Source organism: Lucilia sericata, unplaced genomic scaffold (genome assembly GCF_015586225.1).
Source record: "Lucilia sericata isolate MDLA Ls3-8-SP2 unplaced genomic scaffold, ASM1558622v1 Contig000067F_arrow, whole genome shotgun sequence".
NCBI classification, from domain to species: domain Eukaryota; kingdom Metazoa; phylum Arthropoda; class Insecta; order Diptera; family Calliphoridae; genus Lucilia; species Lucilia sericata.
Window position 1 is genome coordinate 152,062 of NW_023994101.1, and position 26,414 is coordinate 178,475.

The following is a 26,414-nucleotide window of genomic DNA, read 5'->3' on the forward strand; positions in this document are numbered from 1 at the left end:
TTTCGTCTTTTTTTTTTTGTATTTCTCTTGCAGATTTCATTGTAGCACTCAAGGATGTTTCGGTAACGATACCACAAGCTGTAAAACGTGGTAGTAATGCAATGCTAACATGTAATTACGATATGGAAAATGATACTTTATATTCTGTGAAATGGTACAAAGGACGACGTGAATTTTATCGTTATACACCAAAGGAAAATCCGGCAATGAAAGTTTTTCCTAGCCAAAGTGGTCTAAATGTAGAGGTAAGTTTCTCTACTATTTTCTGTTTTATGTTTTTTAGTTCTGAAATTAATGCCGGTACACTTTAAAGCACATTGGCATAACAATCCAAAACAAAGTACGCACAACTTTACTGTAAAACTCAAACCGGAGTAAAAAAAGTATAATAGATCGAGAGTAAAATGTAACGGAAAAGGAAAACGAGAAAATATACCGAAATACTTTATTCATAAATACTCGCACCGAATAAATACGAGAATGAGTGAAATAACTGTAAAGTTATGAAAACACAACATACAAACATCGATACTGTTGTTTTTTGTTTACAACAAGCTCAAAAATTGCATGTAATTAAAGCAACTGTTGTTTAATGAGGAGAGCAACAAGAATAACAGAAACAACATCAACAAAAATAAAACAACAAAACTCATTAACAATACATTACATAATAATGTATTATCGATCGATTACATTTAATAAACAATACACAAACTTTCATATACAACACAGTCATAAAAAAATGTTTCATATCTATGTATTTTTTTTTCCACTTTATTTTTCTCATTTAATAATTTACAAGGAAATTGCACAAACAAATGAAATACATGTATACCGCAATAAATGTATAATATTCATTTGCAACACTTTTTTATTAATTTTAATTTACAATTCAATAGCATTTTAGTGAAATTTTTTCAATACCTGTGTGTTATTAATGCAAAGTAAAAAAAAACATACAATAAATAAATTAAAACAGATAATATCGCTGTTAATAAACCAATGTTTTTGTAATTATACCCTACATTACTTTAATCGTTTGTGTATCCACCATAAAGAATACATTTAGTCAGCATCTTCTATTAATAATTGATATAATCTCCAATTGTTGTAAGGAACATTATAAGACTAAAAATTTTATAAAATAGTTTCTCTCATATTCTAAAACCATTGACACTTCCTTTTAATATACTCATACCAATTAAAGGGTATCATGTTGTCGGATATGTCCGATTACACATTCTCACTTATTTGTTTCCATACTTTACAATTCATATTTTAATTTGTTTTTTACATTCCAACATTTATTTGCTTTTAATGAGCAACATTTTCAACACCAATATAATTTTTTTTTTCTTTCTTTGCTGCAAATCCATACTACAGATTATTATATAGAGAATTAATAAAGACAAAAATGAAATTTTATTTTTAAAGTGGGGATTAAATAACAGACCGAAAAGTGTCAAAGCGGATTCGTAGTAATAACCTTGTTCATTAAATATACAATAATAAAGGAAAGTTATTCAAATTATAATATTTGTGCGTAAACATTTATTAAATAATTATAGTATTTTCTTTTAATTTTTTTATTATTATTATTTATTTGTATTAAATAAATTAAAACATATTAAAACAAATTTGTAAAGAAGTAAAATTTTAACAATAAAATAATTATTTTTCGTTAATCAAAATGACAAAGAACTATTTGCAATTATCCGAGATTCAAATTTGAGGCGCTACTCCAAGTGCTAATTAATAACTTCCAAAAAGTTGATTCTAAATCTTTGCTATTATCCTATTCTAATCTACATCAAAACGAAAAGTTGACGCCACCAAAATAACAAGTCTTATTTTTTAAGATTAATATTGTATTAAAAAATAATTTAGAATTCATATCAATTGTAAAAATTATATTCTCAAAAATGTTTATATTACATTTTCTAAACTTAATTAAAATTAATCACCTTTTTGGAAACTGCATTAAGCAATTATTCAAGCAACTCCTTTTACGATTTCCAAATAAACTTCGAACTGACATGAATAATTTGTAAAAACACGTTTCAAATGGAAAATCTATTATTCAGTCAAATGTACTTGCTGCCCTTCCTTACATACAATTTTCAATCACAACTGAAATATAAAAAAGTACAAGCAATAGGAAAAAAGCCACATTGAAAAAACTCTTCTAATTCAAAAAATATTGTGGTAAATGAAAAGAAAGAAGCGAACGAATCAAATATATTATTCATCATTTTTTGCCATGAATATAATGAAAAACCACAGCTAGAAGAAGTAAAAACTACCAGCATACTAATTTTCATGACTTGCAATTTGCATTTTGTTGAAAATTATAACTCAAAGCATTATTGAAAAAAACCAATGTAGTAAAAGAAACAAAAAAAAAACATTATGTGAATAATTTGTGCCGCCACTTTTACTCCAACTCCTGTTACCTTCAGTTGCCCTGTCAGTGATGGGAAAATTTATGTTTTAACAATATTATTCCTTTTATTAAAATGATTTCATGTTTCTCTAATTTTTTTTCTTGGCATCTTTTTTCAGCGCAATCTTTCTAATCAAAGTCATGTCGTTTTATTAGCCGTACCTCTGAATATATCAGGCAAATTCACTTGTGAAATATCCGTTGAGGCGCCTTCATTTCAAACAGCAATGGTATCCGGTGAAATGGAAGTTGTAGGTGAGTATGATAAATTCTTATCAAATGATACAATAACTTCCATTGGAATCTGTGTGTGTGTATTGGTTAGTGGGTGGGTGTGAAACCAATAAAAAATTTAGAAAATGTGTTAAACAAAAATGTTAGTTGGCTGGGTAAAAGTTAAGAACGAACAAACGAAAACTATGAACGTACTAAAGAAGGGTGAAAAACAAATTAATTAGACAAATGAATTTTTGTGGTATTTCTTTTCAAACTTTTTTTGTACTAACCATTACAGTTTTTTTTTCTTTTTTTCTCCTTTTTCATCAATAACCACAATTACCCTGTAAAACATTTACTACTACTGCTCATTTTGATTAAACATTATATTCCTCTTTCGAACACTATTACAACTACATACATGCACGATCTTACCCATAGCGGGAAAATTATTGATTAGTCTTTCTCTTTTTTGGGCACGCTACAATAACACAGTGCAACACAAAAAAACATAACCATATACGGACACCACACGTGATAAAAGGCCTAAATAACAAGACCAGATTTGCATAAAGTCATGCACTTTTTTATGGGCCTCAAAAGATTTGGAGTCTCCTGCAAACCATTCGGAATTTTAATTTACTCCCTGGGGCAAATCAAGATCTAAATCATCATCAAGATCCAAAAAAATTTCTCTAAATTGGGCGTATACTTAATAATTGTAATATCAATAAATCATAAATACGTATACGTACAGAATTTCTCTAAATTAGGCGTATACTTAATATTTGTAATATCAATTAATCATCAATACGTATACGTACAGATGTCGTGCTGTGAATTTTACAATTTAAAACTTTCAACTTGAAATGAAAAAAATGAATTTCAAGTTTTTTTTTTAATTTTACATTTTTGTTCTTTATGACAAGAGCTACAACTTTACCTTTCCGAACGGTTTGCAAGATATGAGCCTGTAAAAATGATCAGAATTTTACAAAAATGACACCAAAGCCCCAAATCTTTGGGAGCCCGTAAAAAAGTGCATGACTTGGTGAAAAACTGAGACACATGGGTCTTTTTTTTTTGGTTTTTTATCACGTAGTAGAGTTCGTATATGGTAATGTTTCATGGATTTTAAAAATTGCATACAGTGTAATTAACTATCAAATTGTAACACCAAACTTTTTTATGCGTTTGTTTCAATTATATTTTAAGAGCATAAAACAACTTTTGTTACATATTTTAGATTGTCTTAGTAATCAATAAATATTTAATTCATTTGTTCTAAATATTGATATGTTTTATAAAATTAAATCCTAAAAAGAATAAGTTTACTATACTCGTACTTACTTCAGCTATAAAAAGAACCTTCAAACACGATCAAATGTTTTACATATTATTCGACCAAACCCAATTCATTACTTTTGCTTTATATTGTTGTACATTTTTTAAAACATTTTCTTTCCTTTTGCTGTTTTTTTTTTTTTTTTTATCTCGTTTCAATTAATTTTGACACAGAATTACCCGAAGAGCAGGCTACCGTAACGGGCATACAGCCACGTTATCGTATCGGTGATTTGGTTGACGGCAATTGCTCAATTAAATACTCTAAACCAGCTGCTAATTTGACATGGACTATTAATGGCATAGTGGTAAGTATTAAGGTTCAGTACATCGCACAAAAAATATTTCCACTTTTTTTTTAATACTAAAAATGGCATGGAAAGGCTTATTACACATTTTATGATGGCATTAAAATCAATGAGGAACTTTTTTCCAAATGCTCACATAAAAGTAAAGAGTATTTTACAGAACAAAAAATGGTCGGTCTATTGTAGATTAATGATGATGGCAAGTTTTATGCACAAATGAAGTTAAAGTTGAAAATGAAATTTTATAAGAATGAAGTCAGATTTTTTTAAACATACATAAATAAGAACATAGAAATATAAAGAAGTAAAGTATTATTGAAGAAATTAATTTAAATAATTAAATTTAACAATAAATTTTAAACTTTTTTACTATTTATAAATATATATAAATTGTAAACAAATTTTGTTATCTATCGCAACAGATCTAATCAAATTTATAGGTAAATTTTTCTCATGGTATCACAGGATTTAAAATTTTGTATAAAATACAATTTTTATTGATATTTTTCACTAAGTAACTACTGCATTTAAAAAATTTAAATTTTATTATTGCTAACCAAAAAGTCATTGTTTAATAAGAAACAGAAAAAATAATAATAATTTCTCTAAAATACATATCTTATACAATTTTATTATTATTTTCTTAACTACCACTCTTTCATTGTTTCACAAATAAATTTCTCATCATTAGTTGTCTTCTGACAAGTACTTTTTCATCATAAACTAAAGAATGAAAACAGAATAAGAACAGAAAACACTACACAAACCATCAAATTCCAGTACTTTTTCTTATCATCAACGCCACCAGTCAAAGTCAAGTCATTCGATAGACACTGGTACAGTAAAATGATAATGATGATGGTGGCAGTTGATTCATTGAAAAATACTGTAAATTTTCGTTGAGATTTACTTTATACTTGTTACGATACAGTGGTTAAACTTAAAAACCGCAATAACATTGTTTTTCACTATTTTTAGTAGGGATAAGAAAAAAACGAAGAAGAAATCAGAGAATAACTACTCCTTGCTCTACTTAATCACTCAAGCGTAAATCTATTCTTTTGTTAAAATATTAGAAAAAGCACAACAACTTGAAGCAGCTGTATAAAAAATATTCTATAGATTTCTTGAGACGCCACAGACAACAAAAATTTTTAGCATATTTTTATACAGAAGACACAACGTCAACATTGAAGAAACGCACCATGTAATGGTCATGAATGTCCTGTATAAATATTTAAATAAATACAAACAAGGAAAAACGTTAACAGAAATATACACCACTGTTAAGAAGTCTACGGTAAAAGCGAAATAAATATTTTAAAGTAAAACCTCTTTAATGGGAAATATTGTTCTTGCACTTCTACTTTAACATAATTCTTTGTAGAATGTCTCCAATATAAAACCTATGATTCGCTGTTACGATCACCTTTCACTTTCCCATACATCCACCAGTAGCATGGAATGTGAAATTTCCAAAAGTTGTTTTTTTTTTTAATTTGTGCACTTTTTCTTCGACTATTGTGTTTTATATTTTGTATAACAAAATATTTACGCTTGAATAAAATTTCTCTTCGACGAGTTTTTCTTTGTTTGTGTTAAGTGTACGGGAATAAGTTTCCATTTTTTAGTTTTGTATATATAGTAAATTTATTCACAAGTAGTTCGTTCATCTTAGTTTTGTAGATACAATAATAAATATGTTTGTGCATATATAAATTGATTTTATATTTTATGGTTTATTTAAAAACACAACAACGGCAACAATGGAAGTTTTTTTAAAATATAGTTTAAATATGTAAACAATGAAAAAAATATACAAATAAAATAAAACGAATATTTATGACTATGATGATGAGTCAGTAGAAATATTTAAGTGTTTAGGATTTAAAAGATTTTATATGATTATAAATGTCTGGAAAAAAGCCATTTTAGCCACTTTTCTTTGAAATTTGAACTACATTGAAAGTAGGTAGCATAACATAAAAAATACATAATTTAAATAAAACATATACCATTAAACGATGGGGTTTTCTTAAAGTAAAAAGCTAAAAAAATACAACAACTTTGGTACACACTTCTAGGCAGCATAAACAAATTAAAGTTATTGCATACTATTATAAGGCTTTAAAAGAAAACAGAGAAATTGTTATTAGACGCAAAGATATTTAAGCCCATTTGCATACATACATAGTTACATATATTTTTGTAAGGCTAACTAGAATTTTTTATAAAAATACGATTTATGGAAGAAAAATCAAAGCAAAAATGGAAACTGTAAATCGTGCCCGCACCTGTCAAAACAAATAACCACCAAGAAATATTTTTGCACAAATAGCCAGCAAAATAATAAAAAACTAAAAAAGTATATAAAAGGTCATGTGTCATAAAAACAAAAAAAAAAAACGAAAAAAAAAATATCAAACCAACAGAACAAAAACTTAATAACAACGACCACCATTGTATCACTTACTAAAGCAAATAAAAAAATGTACCAACTAGAGTGCCTTCTAAATGAAATAAATGAAAGTCTACATACCATCTCCAAAAAAAAAAAAAAAAATCATTTCCATTTCGTTTTTCCCATAAAAGTATTCAACAATAAATAAACGCTGTAGATTTCCCTCTAGTATTCTATGACTGTATGCGTGTTACTCTACAGGCCTATAAATTGAGGGAGGCAACTACAGGATGTTAATTTTTTTCCCAACTTTATTTCTCTGATATCACGTCGCGTTGGTATTTTCATTTTAGCATGAACTGTTAGACAATTTAGTCAACTTTTTTACGCTTTACTTGCTTTCCATTTTGTTCCTTTTTTTATAATTTTCAGTTGTATTGATGGCATTTATGACTTCAAATCTGTTGCTATTTCTAAAACATAATTCATATTCCACTTTTTTATTTATCTTAGTTTTTCTAACTCGGACTGGGCGTAAAAAATACTAACATCGAAAATGTTTTATTTGTTTAGATTATTTGTTTTTTTTTTCTATTTTATTCGCATATTGTGCTCAATCCCTTTTTTCGGTCAAAGCTATTAAATTTCTTTATTTTGTGCTCTAAAATCGGAATTTATTATTATTTTTTTATTTTGCAAACTATTTTTTCGCTATTTGTCATGTTTCGTTTTGCTTTTTAGAAAATAAAAAAGTACATGCTTTAGTAGTTTTTTATTGTCTGTGAATCATGTACAGGAAATTATTTCTATTCTTTTTTTCCAAAATAATCTGTTAAGGCCAGATTTTGAATGCATAAATTGTTTGAATGTTTAAACTGTTGTACCTTTTACCATAACGATAAATAAATTTGGTATTGTCTTTGTAATTATCATAATATTCTTAAATATAAATAAATTTTGTAGGTTGTAGTATATTATCCCAAGTCCCCAGATAATTGGAAATGGTTTTCACAAAAAGGCGATTTTTCAATTTTAAAGAATTAGTAACTTCTTTAAAAGTAAAAAAAAAAACACCTCTTTGTGAAAATCGTTTCCTAATCTATTTTTCAGTATAAATAAATAAAATTACAAAATTCATTTTCTGCAGATAAAATCATGTATTTTACATGAATTTATTTTAATGCTTACTAAAGAAAAGGGTATATAAAATTCCAGTCAACCGACTACATTATTCGATTTATTGGTAGTTTTAAAAAATGTATAAATTTTATATAAAACATATAACATGTTTATGTATAACAAATAAATTAAATTGTTTTATGAAATAAATTTAGATTTGTTTAATAAACAATAAAATAAGGTTTTGTGTAAAATTTGTAATATTTTGCAAAACGTTAATTTCAACAACAACAAAAAATAATTAAATAAAATACTAAAAGTTTTAGTTTTTAAATTTTGTACAATTTTATTTTTTATATTTGTACTAATTTAGAGAGTTATTTTAACCCATAAACTAATATTACTAGAAACATGTGCATTTTCATCCTTTTTAATTTCAATTTACAAAATTTTAAAAATTGGACCATATGTATATTTTAAAATTTGTTTTATAAATTTCCTAAAAATATGCTTTAGTTTATATTTTCTTAAAAATAAACCAAAACTTCTACTGCTACTCTATATTTATGTCAAATGTCAATTTAATAAAGAGAAACTTAAAGTTAAAAATGTTTACAATTTACAACGAAATATTTGTTAAAATATTCTTAGAATTTTTTCAAACTTAGAAACAAAAACTCATAATTCATTAAGGTTGACAAGGACATTCGAGTAAGAAAATAACAACGGCAACTGAAAAAACTCTCCAAAATTCATTTGAAGTAGTAAAAGATGCTACTATTTTTTGCTCTTCCACAAACATTGCCACAGGAAATACTTAAAAAGGACCTATTCAAGTGATATTGTTGTTTATTTGTTTTGTTGGTGCCCCATAAAGTATGCTACAAATATTCAACATCAACACTTCACAAAAAAGAAATGTGTAATGAAATCAAGAAAAGTAGACATAAAATTTCTCTATAAAAGGAACTCATAAAACATGTTAGTTGATGTAAAAAAAAGCATACTCCATAAAGTGTGACAATTTTGGTTAAACACAAAAAATTTTTTGCTAAATGTGTAGACCACTCTCCGCAGATGAGTAGAGACTTAAATAAAATTCAAATAAATAAGAAGAATTTTAAAGAGAAAAAATTGATTGACCGCAAATTTGAAAGCAACCACAATTGAAAATTCATGATTGTTTACAGAATGTTTGTTATTAAAAAAAGATTTTAATTGTTTTTCCTTTTTTAAGGTTCCTCCCCACCACATCAAAACCTATCAAATTGAAAAGTATGAGGAAACCAATTTGGAATCCGTAATGAGTGCCGTTCATTTCATGGTGACCACACAGCATTTTATTAAGGGACAAATGAGGGTAAGTAAAAACAAACATATCAATAAATGATTGTCAAATAAATTAAAATAAGAATTAAAAAGAATTTCTTGAGAACATAAACATAATACCTAAAAGCTTGCAAAGCTTTTGACATACTAATAATTATATTTGTATTTTTAGCTTAAATGTACCGCAAGTATTTTTGATATTTTCAAAGAAGAAATTGAAAGTGTTATCGAAGAAGATCGTCCACGCATTATGGCATCCGGCCAATCCTATCCACCTGATCATGGTTATGGTTCTCATGGCGACAGTGATGGCTATGAACATAATGAGTCATATTTAACATATTTTTCAGGTTAGTAGTGTTTACTGATAAATCAGTTATATGTTCTTCAAAGCCCAACAATTTAAAATATACTTTTTACCATCCTACTTTTAATCTTTATAGCTCCAAAATCTTCTGCTTCTCCAACTGCCGATTTTGTATTGAATAACATACTTAAAATGTTTAAACATAAAGCGCTAAAAATCTCACAACATTTGAACTCATTAGTCGATAACATAACTCAAAATGCCTTAACCTCGACACTTGTCAATAAAATGAAAAATAGTTTGGACAGAATCAATCTTATTAATGTTTTATTTCTAATGCTAATAAAATTAATATCTGTTTTCATCATATTATTGGTAGTGTTGCTTTTACAAATACAGCAAAAAAACTACTTAAGAAAATGTCTGCAAAAGAAAATGACAGTAAACAGGAAAATAGTAGATAATTGCATTGAAATGTTAATAAAAATAAAAGAGAATTTTTTAGCGATGAATTTATGGCCTTATACATGTTACATTGAAGAAAAAGAACAGCGACTAGAAAATGGGAATTGTTATCAAGATGCCAATAATGATGACTGTCAGGCCAAATGTGGACAACGCCAACAACAACAGCAGCAATACCAACAAAATGAACACTGTTTAGTATCAAATCAAAATGTCATCAATGAAGAAAACTCTCCAAAAGAAACAAATATTACTAAAACACAGTGGAGTTCAAAAAACAAAACTGTTACTGCTGCATTAACAGCCATTGATGGCCAACAGCAAATGTCACAAACACATGCTTTCGATACACTGTTCTTAACCAATGCAGCTATTTTGCCACCTACAGCATTTACCTCTTCATCATCATGTTCACTGGCATCAACATCATTATCATTGTCAACAACTTTGGGTTATAGCAAAACATATACACATGATAGTTTTCCATTATATACTGTAGATGCATCTAAAAGCAATAACGCCAAGTATATGTCAAAGGATCAAACATTATTGATGACTTCTACTGCGTCTGTAACTGCTGCAGCTGCAGCTGTAGCTGCCATTGTTGTTGTTGCCACTTCAAATTCAACTTATGAAATACCAAGTGCTTTTGCACCCTCAACAGCAACAGCAACATCAACATCAGTGAGAGCATTAGTTTTAGAGTTGAACTTATTACAAACATCTGTGCTACCCTTGCTGGTAATAGTAAAAGAAGAAACATCAATACCATCATCATTATCATCGTCGTCATCGTCAAACTCATTCTCATCACTATCGCCAACATTTTCCCGGAATAACTATTTAATGGCGTTTATTGGCGAATTGTTATTGCATCAATGCTGATGTTAAAATGATGATGAATGATATTATTTTCTTTTGCTCGACTCTCGTCAATCTTTGACAACAACAAAATAAGCTTAACAACGTTGAATGAAAAAAAATATATATAAAATTTTCCTTTATTATTTTTATGAAATATACAGTTATTTTTCTTAATAATATATTATATTTTTAATATTATTTCTCTAACTGCATTATGTCAAAGAAATAGTGGTAGTATTTATTGATAAGCTATATTACTGCAACAACTGCTCTTGGAGCACAAAGTGTCAAAGTGAACTAACTGCAAAGGAGAAAAGGACAAGCTGTGAGAGGAGTAAAAGTGAAATGACAAATTCGCAGGAAAATTACAAAGTGTTGTACGTTTAGATTTTAAGTGTTAAATGTTATAATTTTTTGTAAGAATTAAAAGAAAAAAAATACAACCCCTTAAAAACAAGTTTAATTTATGTTATGACTGTTATAAACAAAATAAGTAAAAAATAAACACATAAATAGAACTTAATAAATAAATTATATAAGATAAATATTTAAAATAATCTTAAATTTAATTAAGCCTTAACGTTAAATTTAAGTGAAAATTAAAAAGCAAAACATAGACTAAAAAAAAGAAAGCGTAAGAGGAGATTATATGAAATAATTTCTTGAAAAAGGTAAAATAACAAAAAATTTCAATTCTTAAATATGATCCTGGTAAAATTTTTAAAATTTTTTATATTTCTTTTACTTTTCAATATTATAAAAATTATTGTTATATCCTTGAAACAATTTAACGATATTTCTTTGACTAAATATACCAAGATTAATCTTCTTTTTGAATTCTATATTGTAAATATGTAAATAAATTGAAAAAAATGAATTTTAAAGCATGTTTTGGTATGTTTGAAAATTGAAAAAATTTTGGGGAAAATAATTACCGTTAAAATAAAAACTTTGGCAACAAAAAACTAAAAATAGTAAAATTATTATAAAAGATATGTAAAAAATTATTTCAAAACTTTTAGGCCGAAAAAATAAAAAAAATTATATAATTGGTTAATTTGAAAAAAATCCATAAAAACGGTAACTAGTTCCTTAAATTAAGAGATAAACATAACCAACAATTAAGACATACAAATAAACTTAATAAAATGTTTCAAACAGATTATAGATTTTATAGAAGTTTTTTAAGAATAAAATATGACTATAAAATCTATAGTTAGTTTAATTAAATTTTTATATTTTATGAAACCTCTAAAATATTTATTTTGTAAATCAAACACGCCTGTAAATTAAAAAATTATTTAAACCCCGGTAAAGAGTAAAAAGTATAATAAATATATATTTGAAAAATTTTCCATTTTAAACTTGGGAAGTAAAATTCCTAGAATTAAATTAAAATTTACGTTTATATATAAAATTTATTAACAATTAAAATTATTTTTTTAAATATGCTTTTTAACAATATAATTTCTTCTAGTATTTAGCGAAAGTGTTGTGCCAATTGTCTTCCTTAAGTTATATGGAAAAAAAATATGAAAAATTAATTAAAACAATATATGATTTTTATTTTAGTAGTAAATTAGTTATTTATGTATTTGTTTAATACATTCAAAAGCTCACAAAATCAAACTAAATAAAAACGCTCATATAACCAGGTTGATGTCATGGCTAAATATAGATTATATTTCCTTAAAATAGTTAAAAAAACAACATAAACTAATATAAAAATAGTAGTAATTTTTATAAAAAATTGTAATAGTTTAATTTAACTCCATGTAATGGTGTTAATTGCTATTAATATAACAAGAAAAAAAAAAACACAATTAATTATTTTTTATTAAACACAAATGTGACCCCATTATTAATTTATTTAGCCGTTAAAGATTTATATAAATTTTATTTATTTTATTAAAACAAATACCACTAAATACACTTGCAAACTGACACATTCATACAAACAGACATAAATGTTAAATAAATAAAATCTATAGTTAATTAGTTGTCGTATGTACCATCATACATTTATGAATAATAATTTGATTGATTGGTTGTTTGATTGATTGAATAAATTGTAAATAAAACTAGACGTACTATATAAATAAATAAATTGAAATAAAATTTATGTAAATTGATTATGAATGAGCATAAAATAAACATGCTATAAAAATATAAAGAATCTATATAAATATAAATATATATAAACAAATACAATAACAACAAAGTAATAAATTAAAAATATATGTATTTAAAAAATCATAATTATTAAATACTTACAAACATACTTACACATATAGTATAATATATTATTATAGTATTGTAAAATAGTTAAAAGAAATAAAATAAATAAATATATTTAAAAATAGTCATATCTTAAATACAAGTAATACTTATAATAAAAAAATAATAATGATAACAACAACAAAGAAAAAAAAATTATAATATAAATAAAAATAAACATAGAAATAACAAATAATAATTAAATTACAATTAAACATAATTTTGCAAATAAATATAAATAAAATTTAATGAGAATAATAATGAACAAAATTTATTTTAAGATTTTTGCTTTAATTTATAAAAAATCGTATTGGTGGGTATGAATACACGTAAAGGTTAAATTGGTATTTTTTCCTTTAAATAAAATTAAAAAAATTGATTTTGCCATTCCGTTTATAATTTTGATCATAGACCCACAAAAGTATATATATATTCTGGCGCCTTATGCAATTCTAAGGCGATCTAGCCATGTCTGTCCGTCTGTCTATCTGTCTTTCTGTTGAAAGCAGGTGAGTATAGCGATGAAATTCGAATTAAATAAATTTCATATGAGCTAAATTCTCTCTACCAAATTTTATAAGGATCGACCGATTATTGATCCTACCCCTTATATACATGGTCCACTCAAAAAAATTACTTTAACGCCCATTACTGGCTTAAAAATACAAGTCTAGCGTTGAAATTCTATATAAGCAAGTTTCTTACGAGCAAAACTCTATCTACCGAAATGAGGATCGGTCTATAACTTATCCTACCTCCCATATAAAGCCCCCTTCCGAATATTACTTTAACGCTCAATACTGGCTTAATAATAAAAGTATAGCGATGAAATTCGACATGAACAAGTTTCTTATGAGTTATAATCTCTCTATCAAATTCGATGAGAATCGGTCCACAAATTCGCTGAAATTCGACATAAGTAAGTTTCTTACGAGTCCTAAATAAGGGTTACTCAAGCATCATTTTTTGTCGGTCTAACATACAAGTGTGTGTGTAAGTGCTTTTATACCCTATACCACTATAGTGCGTTTGGGCTGATGTTTGTAACATCCAGAAATATTGCTCCTGAGCCGATTAAGCTATGTTCCGCTTGTCTGTCTGTCCGTCTGTATATCCATGTAAACATTGGACCAAGGACGAAGCCTGTTGAAAATTGTTGAAATCGATCCATTATTTCACCTAGCTCCTACACAAAGACATAAATATTTTTTTTTTATTCCACTTCATTATTTTGCAAATTAAAATAGATGAACTTTCATAATTTTTCAAATAATGTTCATAATTTTTTTATTTTCAATTTAATTACATATTATTTAACATTTTCCTTTTTTTTGTTACAACTTAATAAGTAAACGGCACTGTTTTTGAAGTTTGAAAATTTCATGCAGTTCAAGGTTTGTTTTTCAAAAAAAAAAAAATAAATATAAAAATTAAATAAATAAATAATTACAAATAAAAAAATAAATAGTTTTAATAAATGGACTTTCATTAAATATTGTTTTCATTCTTGTTTTTAAATAAAATCAATTTATCTCCTAAGATTAGTTTATTGAAAAACAGAATTATCGGCTGTTGCTTTAAAAGAAATTTGTGTACAAATACGAGTATAAGTCATTTAAAGGTTTGAAGAAAGTTTTTATGTTAAAAAATAAATAGTTAATAAAATTTTTTAATAAAATTTCATAAGACAACAGTCGGAGTTTTAAGTACTTCATCGAAGAGAGAAAGATTGATTTTAGTTTTAATTAGGATTTAAAATTTTACAATTTCATTTACGAAAGTCCTTTTTTACAAAGAGAGTGTTTAATTAAATTCATAGTTACTAAAGGGAATAAATCATTTCATTTTTTTAAGCATGCAATAGAAAGAAAAAAACTTAAAATCTAAAAGGTTATAAAAAAAAATAGAAAAAAGTAAAAAAAAAGTTCAAAGTTCAACTCCAAACTTTAATGGTTTTTACCACTGATTTGAAGGTCTACGCTCAGCTCCGGGTGCTGCAGATCCAGAAAATCGTGGTGATGAGGCGTTAGAGGATGTGGTAGGCATTGTCGATGTGGCCGCCTCATTAGCTTGTAGGGTATGTATAGCTGTCAGCATTTTCTTGCGGGCGCCAAATGCTGTTATACCCAATTCCATAAGATTCTCTTCAGTAAGTGTAGAAAACATTTCCAAATCAATTTCGTTTAAAACGAAAATTTCTAAAAAGCAAATATGTTTTTAAAAGAAAAAAGAATTTTTCAAACCCTCTATTACAAAACTTACTAATGTAATGCTCCAAACCCAAAGCTGTCAACAATGAATGTATGTCTTTGTACTGGGTTAACTGTAAGCGACGGTTGGCGGACGTCGAATCAACAATTCCAGTTGTTGCACCCAAACCATAGGGTGAAGCAAGAATACCAGCTCCTGCAAGACCACGTTGCCAAGGTGCCAAATCATCAACAGTCTCAATTGGAGCTGGTGAAGTGCGACTCAAGCCCATACCCATCCAATTGGGTGTGGGTGTACGCAGTTCGCCAGCAACAGGTGGACGTTCCATAGCCTTAAAACCCATGGCGCGCTTAATGTCAAAATCAAAAGTACGATTGTGCTAAAATAAATTTTTTTCAAGATTGTATAAGAAAAGCTTTTTTTCGCTTAAATTAGAATGCTGAGACAAACCTTTAAGTCATAATGTAAATTACGATAACTTTCAGCGCTACCGGGGATCAAAGGACCAATGGGTCCAGAAGCATTCAAGCCTAATAGAACTCCATCACTTGATCTTCTACCCAAACGACTGCAACCAGCTTCACTGCTATAGTTCGAGTCCGGCGAGAAAGGCGATGGTCTATTTGCCGTTAATAAAGTAGTGCCATTAGGGCCAACATTTGAACCGGCCGCTAATGAATTTCCATATGGTGGATAAGCCTGTTCCAAAGATGTAGTACTGCTGCTGAAACTCTGATAACCACTTGTATTATTACTGCAACTGTTGCGTGGTGAAACATTATGAGTTTGATGTGCTGCTTGCTGTTGTTGTTGTTGCTGCAAATGCGAAGGAGGTTGCATTTGTTGTTGGGCCTGTTGTTGCTGCACTTGTTGTTGATGCTGCTGTTGCATAACTTGTAGATAATTGTTATTATGATTATGTTGTGGTGGTTGATGTTGCTGCTGCTGACGGGCATAAGTGTTGTTGTGGATCTGCAAATACTTTTGAGTCGGCGAGCAAATGCCCGTTGGAGTGCTGGGGTATAAACCTCCAAATTGTTGTCTATTTAATTGATTCATATTGTGATTGTTATTGTTGTTATTATTAGCATTGTTATTATTGTTGTTGTGATTAAGCAACAAATTATTATTGTTGCCGTAGGGTGATATTTGTACCTGCCCTGTTGGCATTACATTCGGAGTCTTAGGACTCTCTGTATAGCCAGCCAACAAAGCCGTCAATGTGGTACGATATACCAAATTGAGATCTTTGTCCTGTGGCATAAAATATGTCTCCGGTATTTCCGGCCTAATCATCGGTGTTGTCAAACGTAAAATCTCATGACGGGCTTCGTAGATTTTGTCTAAGATTAAAGTTATTAGATGCGTTAAATATGTTAAATAAAAATAGAGAGGTAGAGGAATAGGTCTTACCTATAAACTTTTCCACACCCTTTACAACAATGGCCAAAGTGCTTTGTCGTTGCTTTTGACGTAACGTTATGTAAACGCCATATTTAGTGCTAAGGCTCATTATTTCAGAGGCATCGTTTTGATTGTCGGGAAAGTCAAATATTAAAGCGATCGGTAAATTACCCTAAAATTAACGGGACGTTTAAATAGTTGGTTTTAATTAGAGTAAGAAATGTCCAAAGAGGACAGTTCACTTAAAATAGTACTTACGAGTAACTGTTGTCGTGCTTTATAGACACCTTCAATGGTTCCAGTAATAGTCACTTGAGATTTTTTCAATGGTTTAACATTCATATCCGATAAATCGGGAAATATTATCTTAATATAGAAACGAAAATAGACTTAAAGTAAAAAGGAATATATGCAATTCTTTTTACCTTAGTATTTGTACGTTCCATAATACTCAATAAATTTGTATTATTTTTTCCTTTAACAATTTCATGATGCTGCGGAGAAATTTCCAGCTGCATATTCACCAAGATTTGATTCTGAAAACAAAAGCAAAGTATAGAATAAGAATATACATAATTGTAAACATAAAAGATACAAACTGCAATATTTTCACAAGAATAATTTATTAGTGTTTGTGTGGCTTCTTGGACTTGTCCTGCTTCCTTTTCAGAACCCTTGACCAAAACTAAAGATGAATGTAATTTAGGACGAGAAGAAAAAATGACCTAAACATTTTTAAAATAGTTAATGCAAAGTTAAAAGTTACTTTTATATAGTCAGAATTTCTTACCTGCACATTATATTTCTGCTCCACCATTGTTACATATGGAGTTTCCCTGTCTGGCTGTGGACGTCCTGGTGCCATAACTGGCAATTCAAACGAAATCAATAAAGGTGTAGATAAACGAACCAAGGCTCTGGCTTTTTCTACACCCTCCAAAGAACCACATAACGAAACTTGATTAGATTTTTCTGTAGGATTAGAGCGATTCGAATCGGGAAAATGTATATGCGTCGCTGTATCTTCCATTATGCGTTTAATATTATTTCCACCACGTCCTATAATATAGGAGTGATCCGTATAAGAGACATCCATTTTCATAATAACACGTGTGCCCTTAAATCATGGATTTTATTAACATTAGGAATATAGAGTTTTTAGTCGGACTTACTCTTGAGTCTAGATTAGCTAAAATACGTTCTTTAGCTTTTGCTACTTCATCAGCTTTACCTACTATACGAACATGAGGATCTGTTTATTCATTTAAAGAGAATTAAATAGTGTTAGCGAAAATTATTTATGAGAATAATATTATCATACCCTTTTTACTCTTTGCGCCAATTTTAAGTCTACAAGGCCAGCTTATATAAGTTTCAGTAGTTTTCATGACCTTTTAAGCAAATTTTTTTAAAATTATATTTGAGTTGTTTTTGTAAATCATAATTCACTTACGCTTTCAAAAAAATACTCTGCTCCATTCATGCCCTCAATAGAACTGTCAGCTAAAAATATAAATAAAAAAAGATATAGAGAATTTCGTGTCAAGTGAACCACCTACAAATCTTCCGATTTGGATGAAATTTGTGCTATGGATTAGTACTATGGGATAGTATGCCAGACACAAATTTTCAGCTCTATCAGTCAAGAACTGCCGGAGTCAGAGGGGGTCAAAGTTGGACATTTTGGCCATACAATGTTTTATTCAAATGAAATATTACACTCATTTGAATAAAACCCTGTACGACTAAAATGTTCAACTTTGACCCCCTATAAATCCGGTAGTTCTTTGACCTACTATCCAATAGTACTAACCTTAGTGCAAATTTCGTCAAAATCAATTTTTGGAGATGGGTCACTTGACATGAAATTCCTTATATGTATGTAAATATGAATTCTTACCTTTTATCATTTGTTCCAATTTCTGTCGGTCCACTTTAAAACGTTCGGTATGTAAATCATCTGGATTAGAAACACCCAATTTCATGGCTATCGCTCGTATATCACTCCAATCGCTATCCACAGATGAAATTTCACTTTGAGTTTCGCTGGGTGCTCCACTCGATGGGGCCAAAGTTGCAGCAGCAGAAGCAGCTGCAACAGAGGCAGCAGTAGGATACAAAAGTTTATTGATGCAAGAAATCATGGTGCTTTTTGAAAATGGTTTGTGAATAGAATACAGTACTCTAAAGAAGACTCGGTGTTTAGTACATAAAGTCCTTAAAGCTTTATTCTGGTACGAAGTTTAGTTTCACAATTATAAAAGTGAAAAGTTTAAAAGAATAAGGAAAAGCTGAAAAGAAACGAAGTAATATTAACCAAGACAAGAGTTATTTAGTACTGGTTTTATTTTTGGAAATTTAGAACTGGAAAAAGAAATAAAATACAATATGGAGATTTTTTTAATTAAAGAATTACCTTGGATTTTAGTTTTTTGTTAAGAAAATATAAAATCACTTTATCTTGAATAAAATTTGAAAGTATAGATACACAGGATGAAAAAAATTTTGTAAAATTACATTAATTTCTAGAACACAAATTTTCATGACAAATTGGCAAAGTTGTCTAAAGTTTTTATAAAACAGCATTTATGCAGATTTAAATTCGCGAAACAAAATTAAATCTAGATTTAACTTAATTTTGTTTAAAATATTACAATTTATTTCAGGTTAGAAATAATAATTTATTTAAATATTACACGTTTCATTAAACACTTTAATTATACAATTTTTTTTTCTCAAAATTTTTATTGATGCTCTTGTGGTCAAATTCAATAATCAATTCCATTCGAAAAATGTGTTTAAAGGGAAAAAATAAAATGCACTTGTCTTAAAAAAACAGAACGAAAAAAACTTTAGTTGTTCTAGTTAAGGTCTCACAAGTTAAACTAAACGTATTCACAGCAATTAGACCTGCCAATAAATTGCAATACATAATAACATTTTAAAAGTAAAAGATCTCATGAGAGCTCTCAGAGTGCTAACAAAAATAAATTTAACGGTTTTTAAGTTCAATGACCGTTGAGAGTGTTTTGATATATTTTTTGTTGAATTTTGTTATTGCCGTTTCTTCTTTAAACATCTTTTCAATACAACAGTTTGGAATGCGCTGGATTATTTTTAAGGTTTGTCTTCTATTGCTTTTTGTTGAGAGTTACTATAAAAGCTTTAGCTCAGAGATTTGTATGTTAAATAACATAAAGAAAATAAGGGTGTTAAATAAAAACGTAGTTTTTGAAAAGAGAAAGCAGTGATGCAAACCAATGTCGTTATGGGTAGTTGAAAGCGTTTTTTAAGAAACATTTAAAATATGTTTATCCTTAAATTTGTCAAGGATAAAACTTAAAAAAAGCTAAAAAGTTTTAGTGATAGCTTTATCAACATGAACTTTTAATGCTTTAGTTTTATGGTATTATAAAAGAGAGAATTCACAAACCATCGAATAATAAAATAACTATCTTAACATTTCTTTCGCTTTATTTTAAATAAACACGAACATTAGCCCAATTCACAATAATGGGCAACTTCGTGTCAAGTGACACAACTCATAAAATCGATTTGGATGATATTTGCACCAAGGTTGGTACTTATAGATAGTACATAAAAAAATAAATAGTTATCTAAACTCCTTTGGACAATTTTTGCTAGGATCAGTAGTTGAAAAGTGACACTCATTTGAATAAAAACCTATATGACCAAAATGTCCAACTTTGACCCTCTCTAAGTCCTACTATCGAATAGTACTAACCTTGGTGCAAATTTCATCAAAATCGATTTTTTTGTGTTGGGTCACTTGGCATGAAACTGCTCATATGAATATCATAATTACTTTTCAAACAAAGACACAACATCTTGTGAATATGACAATTATTGTAGAATACCTAAATTTGATTAAACATCAATAGAAACGCACCCTGCTGGAGGTTTACAGTTATTTTATAAAATGTTTTAACATTGTGAATACAAATTAATTCACAATATAAGTTATGTCACAGTTTTATTCTTTTAGAGTAGCCATTTATTTAAAAATAACTTATCTTTATTAGAAATAATATTTTTATACTTACTTTGAAAGTGGCTCAATAACCAAAATGAAAAAAAAAAAACAAAAATTTAAAACGCGAAACGTAGAATGAAAAACAAACTTGTCGATACAGAAAATTTAAGCAAACGTAAAAGGGAACACGCGAATTTTATTAAAAAAAAAAAATAATAATTATAAGTCGAAACACTTGAAAATTTTTAATTTGTTTTGTTTTACAATTTACATAAAAAAATTAATTATAACATTAATTTAATGTCAATTGGTCAATTAAATAAAATAAAAACTGTGGAAAAACCTAAAGAGGGAAGCAAGTGAATTTTTAAACAATAAAAATTACTTCTTCCAAATTATTAACAAAAGGGGCTAAATACAAAGTCAAATAAAAGTCAACGCGTTTAAAAAAATTTAAGAAGCGGTAAATTGAAAATCGTCTAGTCAGGAATGTCTAACAACACAGATTTTAATTATTGTTTTTATTTTTATTTATTATTTAATATTTTTGTTATGTTTTATAATTTTTTTTATATTTAAATTGTTTAATGAAAATTCTTAGCTTAAGATTTATTTAGAGCAGCGTAATTTTGTTTCAATGAGTGACCGTATATTGTGAGCGATAGAGGGTGTAGGCAATCACTAAAATCTATAAAATATTACAAATAGCTATAAACATTGATTGTTTAAAAGATGTTCGATTCATTGAGTGATTTTTTACGAAAGAAAATAAGAACAAAAGACAAATAAATATTGCAACGAGCAGAATAACGGTAGTTGGTTTAAAAAATATTTAAAAATCAAAACAAGTAAACATGTTAAGCAGCTGTAATCAGGGGAAGTATAGCTAAGTCAACAAAGTTTCATTAATGGAAACAGAACAACTAGCAATATTAAGCTGCTGTTATCGCTTAGTTAACAAATCTTTATTTTTTTAATATCTTTTTTTATTTTCCATGTAAATTTGTATTTCCCTTAACCTTTGCATATTATTTTAACTTTGTTGAATATAACATGCCTTATATGGCGCTTATAAATCGATTTAAAGAAAATTAACTTCAATTATGTTGTTGCCCAACAAGTGCAAACATACATATGTACACACGAAGCTAAAGAGCTTTACACTCTGCCTCAGATTGCATGGCTGCCACAATATGCTTGCAGAACTTTTTGTATAAAACATGATACGTTTGGAGTATGTACCGAGGGTAATAAAATCCTATAATTTAAATTAAGGAAGACAGTTAACAGCATAAGCTTTAACCTTCCTATATTTGGAATATATATTTACACATATACTGCTTTGAATTGCTATACATACTTATATGTCCATGTACATTTATACGTATATCCTATATGGGTACTGGAAATGTCAACAACAAAAATTTGCATCTATATACAATAGGAAAAGATTACAGGATAATTGGGTTACATTTCACACAAAATCTCTACAATAAAAAACAGATGCATGATCTTTTGGAAAGCAATAGATTTTTTATGAAAGTTTTGAAAATTTTATTAATATGTTTGTATATTTTTTTTTTAATTTATTTTTTTAAAGTACGTGCTAAGTTTTTTTAATTTTTAAATTAAAATTCGTCTAAATGAAAATTATCTGGCAACTATAGTTTGTAAATTACAAAAAGAGAAGATCAAAACAAAAACAAATCCATGTTTATTAAACAGCTGATTGAATGAAAGATATTGGTATTGAAACCAAACCATGAAGAAGCTGTTAACTTTTTAGTCGATTTAATCCGACTTAATTATGTCCTATTACTACAATAACATACTTATGTACAAAAATATTTTAAATCTATTTGTCATTTGGGTTTTCACGGATTTTATTAATTGATAGGAATGTGAATTTTTATTAAATGTTTTAACTTTTTCTTGCAATTTTATCATCAAATTTTTTATTAAAATTTTTATTTAATATTTAATTATAATATATATTTTTTATTTAGCATTCTTATACCCACTATCGAAAAAGATGGGGGTATATTGTTGTTGTCATTCAGTTTGTAACACATCGAAATATTGATCATAGACCCACAAAAGTATATACATATATCCTGGGTCCTTATTAAATTCTAAGACGATCTAGCCATGTCTGCCCGCCTGTCTGTTCTGTTGAAAGCACGATAAAGTCCGAACGAAAAGAGCTAAAGGGTTAAAATTTTCCACAAAATTACTTTAACGCTCATTACTGCCTCAATAATAAGAGTATAGCGATGAAATTCGACATAACCAAGTTTTTTTGGCAAATTTTATGAGGATCGGTCCACAATTGACTCTACCCATATAGGGCCCCCCTCAGAGAATGAATTTATTTATTTACTGGCTGGAAAATACGAGTATAGCGCTGAAATTCGACATAAGTAAGTCTCTAAAGAGCAAATATCTCTATCGAATTTTATGAGAATTGAACCAACCTCCCCCTCTAAAAGGCCCCCTTCCGAAAATGATTTTAACGCACATTACGAGCTTAAAAATACGAGTATAGCTATGAAATTCGATATACAGAAGTAAGTTTCTTACAAGCCAAAATCTCTCTATCGAATTTTATAATTGATCCCGATTCCCGATGTTCATGGTTTAAAAATTAATATTTTGTTAATCCGAAAGGGATGTGTTCACAATTGTCTTAAGCCCTATTTCAAATATCAAGCTTATGTTTATAGGGGAGCATTCCATTTACGGCATGCGGTTTGATGGTGGGTATATAGGATTCGGCATAGTCGAATATAACACTCTTACTTGTTTAGTTTTAAAATATATACATTAGAGTGTCCCAAGGAACTACCTTTTGAAAAATCTCAAGTAGGAATACTCAAGCGATTGAAAGTTTTGAATTTTTGAGACCCATTTGGAACAGACTCCAGATAATTTTTGTTAATAAATTTTACTGAGATCAGGATTCTGAATCGCAGGTAGGGAACTGAGGGCCCTTTGAAAAATAATATTTTAAATTTTCTCTTATTTAGTATATTAATACGCATCGTTTGAGAGGTATACCTACAAAAGATGGTCTAAGTGCAGAAATAAGCACTTCTGTGCAGTCTCACCTTTATTCAACTAAATGTTTCGTTTAGAGCCTGTTATTGCAGACACATTTTAATAAGATAATGTTATCTGTGAAAAAAAATACTTTTTCTTTATATATATTTCATGCTGGTAATAAATAACTTTAATGAATATTCAAATATTATAAGTGAATGAACAAATGGGCCACAAAAACAAAACGAAAAAAAAGAAAACAAATGTTATAATTTAAACATAAATCCCATAGAATAAAACTTAAGTCGTTATAATATTACAAATATTGTTTGTAAAATATTTATGCTAACTAGAAAAACACACATACATACATAGATACAAACATAAATACACATGTACATAAGTATTTATGAATTACTGTTTGCATGGCGTCAGAGAAGTTATACATTAGAGTAATAAGGATATAGTTTATATAATAAAAGGATAATGCTGCATTTTATATACACACATACATGTTAGTATGTAGACATTATATACACAAAAAATCTTTATTTAATGACTATTAAATCGAGCCAATAATGTCATCAAGATTATAACTTGATATTTTTTCAAAATTACTCGTTGAAAATATAAAATCAGCATATGTAATTTTAAATGTTTATAATTTTTAGTGCTTTTTCATTTTATTTTATTATAAGCACTTTACTTTTGCAAGGAAGACAATGATAAATGAAGGAAATTTGGATTTGCATAAAACTAAATTACAATTTTTATGTATTCTATAGATATTAAAAAAAAAACAGAAAGGTTTATTGCTCTCATTTGCACTCAATGGGTATTCGTAAATAAATATTTTGAAATGTATTAAAAATTGAATATAAACTTTATTTATGACTTAATTTTAAAATAAAATCCGGTATTTTCAATACCGGCACGTAAACAAATCAAATCTTTTTATTGCGTTTCTCTTAATAAAAGAGGAACAAGAAAATAACTAAAATGAAATTGTGAACAAATTTTAGCTTCGTGTAAAATTTAATTTACCACAATTGCATGACAACAACGATGACAAATCTAAAAGAATTTTTCCAATAAAATAATATAATTCAATAAACTTATATATTAACTTTACCTGACATTCCAACGACGACGTCTATTATGTAAAGATAGACCTTGTTCTTCTTATTGTTGTCGTTAACTCCCTCCAGCTTTTCGTTCCTCGATGTTTTTGCCACGACTTAACTGTTTAGGTTTTTGTTCAATATATTTTTTATACATATTTTATTAACCCTTAACATCTTGTCTTGTTGCTGATTTCTTTTGCTTCTTTTTGAAGTACTTACCCTCTCATACCAGGTATGAGGGGGTCGAGATTGTGTGTACACTGGATGATTACACAAGAAATCAACTGTCAATTTACAACAAAACTGTATTTGTTCAATCAATGTTGACAGTGGTATTATTTACATAATTTTATTGGCTCATCATAATTCTAAAAAAAATATATATTACTTAGTATAGAGATACAAAGGAACAACCAATCAATTATCAATTAACTTATCCAAATAATTACAAAACCCCCTTATTATAGCAGAACTTCTTGACAATATATTACCATAAAAAAACACTTTCCATACCACTGTTTCCAACTAAAAACCTGTATAAATTTGTATGTTGTTTAAGGAAAAATAAGCATAAAATACTTAGAGGTAACACCTTTTTTCTTTCATGTTTTCATTTTTTTGCAATCCTGAAATCATTGTATGAGTATAAGTTTGTAGAATGTATGTAGATACAATTTAAATGACATCACGCGTTTTAGATATATTCCTTCCTTTCATATTTTTCTTGGGCTCAAAAAAAATACATGACACAAACGACAAAAAATTCAAGAAGTAGAGAAAAAAAATTGTCAAATCAAATCAATTTGTGTTATCAACACAAGGATAAACATCAATATGTTATTTTATTTTACGTTTTTTTTTTTTTTTTGTAGTCCGTCTTTTTATTCAATATTAAACCGAGCAAATATAATGTGTTCGAGTGTATGAATGTATAGTAGAAAGTGCAAGTAGGATGGCAAGTTTATGTCACGTAAAGTGGCAATAAGTGTTAAACGGAAGTCGGTAGAATGGGTTTTGAACAATTTGATGTTATACAACTTGATATTAAATAAAATGTTTAACGTAAACATATTTAGGTGGAAATGTGTACATATTTTTACATAACGAAATGCCAGTGCAAATAACACTGTTTTTTCTACAATTATTAAGGACGTGTATGGCAAATGTGTATGCAATTGATTTATAGTTTTAATATTGACATTTTATGAAGTGCCATTTGATTTTAATCTGATACAGTTGAAAATGAGTTTTTTAAATTATTTTATAAATCTACATTTGTAAGCGAATAAATGAAACTATGGTTTTCCGGTAAATTTAAGCAATTTCAAGAAAATTAATGTAATGCGAAATAGTTTTAATATAATATATAGTCTAATCAACAAACTGAAATACATTGTATATAAATTGTAAAAAAAACCATATACAATATTTAATATGTTTTAGGTATGAGCCTGATTAAAAAAGGTGAAGTATTATAGAACCCTCGTATTCAGTATTAGATACTTCACTTCCCAAGCAATTTCGATTTTGCCCGCTGGTAAAATCGTCGATTAGCTTCCATACAAAATA

At 27.9% G+C, this 26,414-nt stretch overlaps 2 protein-coding genes across 3 annotated transcripts in view; one reads left to right on the forward strand and one right to left on the reverse strand.

Moving 5' to 3' along the window:
* The window catches only part of LOC119616338, a 57,083-nt gene extending 44,950 nt beyond the window's left edge, over positions 1–12,133 (forward strand). Inside the window, exons 3-8 of the mRNA XM_037972710.1 lie at positions 34–245; positions 2,563–2,698; positions 4,178–4,311; positions 9,069–9,191; positions 9,333–9,510; positions 9,604–12,133. Coding sequence (XP_037828638.1) covers positions 34–245; positions 2,563–2,698; positions 4,178–4,311; positions 9,069–9,191; positions 9,333–9,510; positions 9,604–10,817 — 1,997 coding nt within the window. The 3' untranslated portion in view covers positions 10,818–12,133. The remainder of the gene's footprint in view (positions 1–33; positions 246–2,562; positions 2,699–4,177; positions 4,312–9,068; positions 9,192–9,332; positions 9,511–9,603) is intronic.
* A 2,198-nt stretch (positions 12,134–14,331) lies between these two features.
* Positions 14,332–20,888, reverse strand: LOC119616332 (protein bicaudal C). Of its 2 annotated transcripts, none has more exons than XM_037972693.1 (13): positions 20,753–20,888; positions 18,589–18,979; positions 18,142–18,191; positions 18,010–18,079; positions 17,861–17,940; positions 17,479–17,805; positions 17,288–17,413; positions 17,114–17,224; positions 16,947–17,054; positions 16,698–16,860; positions 15,735–16,627; positions 15,336–15,663; positions 14,332–15,271 (listed from the first exon to the last, which is right to left on the reverse strand). In XM_037972693.1, exons 2-13 carry the CDS (start codon positions 18,830–18,832, stop codon positions 15,030–15,032), a joined length of 2,742 nt encoding a protein of 913 aa, XP_037828621.1. In that variant the 5' UTR covers positions 18,833–18,979; positions 20,753–20,888; the 3' UTR covers positions 14,332–15,029. The 2 variants fall into 2 exon arrangements, with proteins under 2 accessions (XP_037828621.1, XP_037828620.1); XM_037972692.1 differs by lacking the exon at positions 20,753–20,888 and adding an exon at positions 19,105–19,594.
* Between the last annotated feature and the right edge of the window lie 5,526 nt (positions 20,889–26,414).